The 3888-nt window shown below is 42.8% G+C and overlaps 1 protein-coding gene across 1 annotated transcript; it reads left to right on the plus strand.

Moving 5' to 3' along the window:
• The first annotated feature begins 2979 nt into the window (after positions 1 to 2979).
• LOC129554129 (olfactory receptor 4C3D) lies at positions 2980 to 3888 on the plus strand. Its single transcript, XM_055422759.2, has one exon. It carries the CDS (start codon positions 2980 to 2982, stop codon positions 3886 to 3888), a length of 909 nt encoding a protein of 302 aa, XP_055278734.2.

Here is a 3888-nt window from a genome sequence, read left to right on the forward strand (position 1 = left end):
TGCCTGGAGAATTCCATGGACAGAGGAGCCTGGCTGGGTACAGTCCATGGGGTTGCAAAGAGTCGGATATGAGTGAGTGACTAACATGTTCATGCTTTCACATTGTATATTCATTTGAGAAATTATCCTAGGAACCCAGAAATAAATTAATGCATGTTGAGGTTTTCCTGGTATTAGAAACAATGACTTATTGTTAGATTCATCCACTTGAAAGAATAATATGCAGTTGTTAAAAATAATGTTTAAAGAGCTTATAATGATATGGGAAATGTTTAAATTATAATGCTAATTAAGATTATATGTTACATATATTCAGTTCAGTTAAGTTCAGTTCAGTTCAGTCGCTCAGTTGTGTCCGACTCCTCGCCACCCCATGAATCACAGCACGCCAGGCCTCCCTGTCCATCGCCAACTCCCGGAGTTCACTCAAACTCATGTCCATTGAGTCGGTGATGCCATCCAGCCATCTCATTCTCTGTCGTCCCCATCACCTCCTACCCCCAATCCCTCCCAGCATCAGACTCTTTTCCAGTGAGTCAACTCATCGCATGAGGTGGCCAAAGTATTGGAGTTTCAGCTTTAGCATCAGTCCTTCCAATGAACACCCAGGATTGATCTCCTTTAGAATGGACTGTTCCATATATTGCATGATTCCAAAAGGATAAGTGAGAAGTGAACAAAAATCCATATATGGAAGAAAGAGTGGAAGGAAAATGCTAGAAAATTGAGAACTTTCCTTTTTGATGGCAGTACTGAGAGTTATATTTTAATCTCCTTTAAATGTTTTCTAGACTTCGTCTGATCATCCAGATTTATTTTTGTAATTACTCCCCCCACCTTTCCTTAGAAGATTTGCTGATACACAACCTTGACAAAAACCAGAGTGAGCAGCTTTGTCTTTGTCTGTTCCTCTGTCGGCTCCATGGGCTTTGTATTCTGGGTCTGAGAGGGACCCTTTACGGTGTAGGAGGGGGTACAGGCTGAGGGTGGGAACATATGGGGTCTGAGTTCACCTAGCTTCTGTGACTTGGGCTTCTTACTTAGAATGTCAAGGTCAAAACCGAAGATGTGTGTGTCAAATTGTCACAAACACTCTTAATAGATTTTTAAGCAGAAAACATAGGAAGTGATGATTTAAGAAGTCTACTGTAGCCCATAAATAGATGAAATCCCTCATCCGGTTTTTGAACCTGGGTCACTGAGGATTGTGGGAGATTTCCAAGTCAAAGAAGAGATTATGAAATCATAGATAATTTCTCACTGCATTTTTTTTTCTCTCAGCAGGAACTTTTAAAAATCCTGTTTAGGCATTTAACACACATATCATCAAAGCAGGGGGAGGAAAGACCAGAGGATGCAGAAATACGGACCAGATGACCTGTTAAGAATTCTATTTGTTCTGTCACCCTGCCATGTTAGAATGTAATATAAATTCGAATAGGAAGCTATGAACCTTCTTAGATCCAGGTATTGTAAGTTTTCTTTATTTTTTTAGTCAGTCAGCAGATATTCATTGAACACTGCTCCAGCTGTGGCAATGAGGATACCAAGCACAAACAACTTCTGCTTTCGAGCTACTCCTAATGCAGGGTGGGAGAGTGGAGGAAAACCAATACAACACGGTGTGCAAAAGCCTAGGATGGAGATGATATAGGGGTACAGTGGGAGTCCTTATAATCCAGACTAAGGTGAGGGAAGAGATCATTTTCCTTGTGGAAATGTTGAAGCATGTGTAAGAGTCAGTCAGTAGAAACGGGAATGGGTATGTAGGATGGGGCAGTAGGTGGGGTGATGGAATGACACATGGAAGGCAGTGAGCTGTGAACGAGCGTGACTTGGTCAGAAATTTAGGGTAGTCCACAATAGTGAACAGGGAGCGGAGCTGAACATGGATGGGTTTGCAGGGTCCAGGGACTTGTAATGAGACTAAAAGGCTTAGATTTTATCTTGAATATAAAGAGGAGTCTTTGAAGAATTTTAAACTGGATAATGACATGATTGGATGATTGTTTTATAAACATCATTGTGATTGAAGTGTGGACCACTGAGCAGGTGTCTGGGTGAGGAAGATGGTGGAGACACCAGCTATGAAGTTATTGTAGCAACCATCAATTACTTAGATAATTAGTCTAAATCTAGTGCTGAGAACTATGGTTGGGTGTGGTGAAAGTGAAGTGAAAGCGTTTGTTACTCAGTTGTGTTTGACCCTTTGAGAACCCGCCAGGCTGTTATGTCCACGGATTCTCTAGGCAAGAATACTGGAGTGGGCATCCGTTCCCTTCTCCAGGGAATCTTCCCAACCCAGGGGTCGAACCTGGGTCTCCCTCATTGCAGGCAGATTCTTTACTGTCTGAGCCACCAGGGAAGCCCACAGTGTGGTAGGAACTCAAAAATGTTCATGGAATAAATAAATGAACGGATGAAGGTTAAGGAATAAGATTTGGAAAGTTGCATTGATTCATTTCGGTGTTATAAGATGTAAAGGGAAAAGTCAAGGGTAATTTCCATGGTTATAGTTGATGGTGGAGGAAATACAGAAGACAACCAGGTGCATTGAACAGTACAATTGGGACTTGGAAGTGTGGCTATGAAAAATATTTAGGAAAATTATTTTCCCATAACTGGCTATTTTGAATGAACTTTATATGTATATATATATATATATAAAATTTTTATTATAAAAGACTCCTTGAAGATATCAATCTAAAAAAATGAGAATTTATTTTTAATGGTTACAAAGCAAGAGATGTAATATTTTGCAGAGTTATTTTGTCTGTGATTTAGCTTTGTACTTTGGGAAAATTACTGCAGTGCAGAAAATAATGTGTATGTTTTTGCTTTGGGATTCAGGATTTGGTTTAATTGTATTGCACATTGAATTCCCCCTTTTTTTATTTTTCAAATGTCTTATAAGAGGTAGTAACAATTTTTTCTTGGTAAACCTCTTTTCACCCAAGTTCTTGTGGCAGCGCACGATTCATGGATAGCCCAAGAAATGTCACGGAGTTTTTCATGCTGGGACTCTCACAAAGCCCCCAGGTGCAGAGGGTGTTGTTTGTGTTCTTTTTGATCGTCTACCTGGTCTCTGTTGGAGGCAACCTGCTCATCGTGATCAGCGTTATCTTCAGCCCTGCCCTGGGCTCGCCTATGTACCTTTTCCTCTCGTGTTTGTCCTTTATTGATATTTGCTATTCCACATGTATGACTCCCAAACTTGTTGCTGACTCCTTGTATGAGGGGCGAGCCATCACTTTTGAGGGCTGCCTGGCTCAGTTCTTTGTTGCCCATTTATTAGGAGGGACTGAGATCATCCTGCTCACAGTAATGGCCTATGACCGCTACGTGGCCATCTGCAAGCCCCTGCACTACACGGCCGTCATGACCAGGCATCTCTGTGCCCTGCTGGTGGGGCTGGCTTGGCTGGGGGGTTTCCTGCATTCCCTGGTCCAGCTCCTGCTGGTCCTGCAGTTGCCCTTCTGCGGGCCCAACGTGATCAATCACTTTGTCTGTGACTTGTACCCCTTGCTGGAACTTGCCTGCACCAATACCTATGCCATCGGGCTGCTGGTGGTGGCCAACAGTGGCGTGATCTGCCTGTTGAACTTCCTCCTGCTGGCTGCCTCCTACCTCGTCATCCTGCACTCCCTGAGGTCCCACAGTGCAGAGGGGAGGCGCAGAGCCGTCTCCACCTGCGGGGCCCACTTCACGGTTGTTGCTTTGTTCTTCGTGCCCTGTATATTTATTTACATGCGGCCGTCATCCACTTTGCCCATTGACAAAATAGTGGCTGTGTTTTACTGTATTTTGACACCCATGTTCAACCCCCTGATTTATACCCTGAGAAATGCAGAGGTGAAAAATGCTCTGAAAAATCTCTGGAAAAAATGA

The sequence above is a fragment of the Moschus berezovskii genome, chromosome 14 (genome assembly GCF_049115385.1).
Source record: "Moschus berezovskii isolate FMDL1 chromosome 14, NW_MosBer_1.0, whole genome shotgun sequence".
In the NCBI taxonomy this organism is placed as follows: Eukaryota; Metazoa; Chordata; class Mammalia; order Artiodactyla; family Moschidae; genus Moschus; species Moschus berezovskii.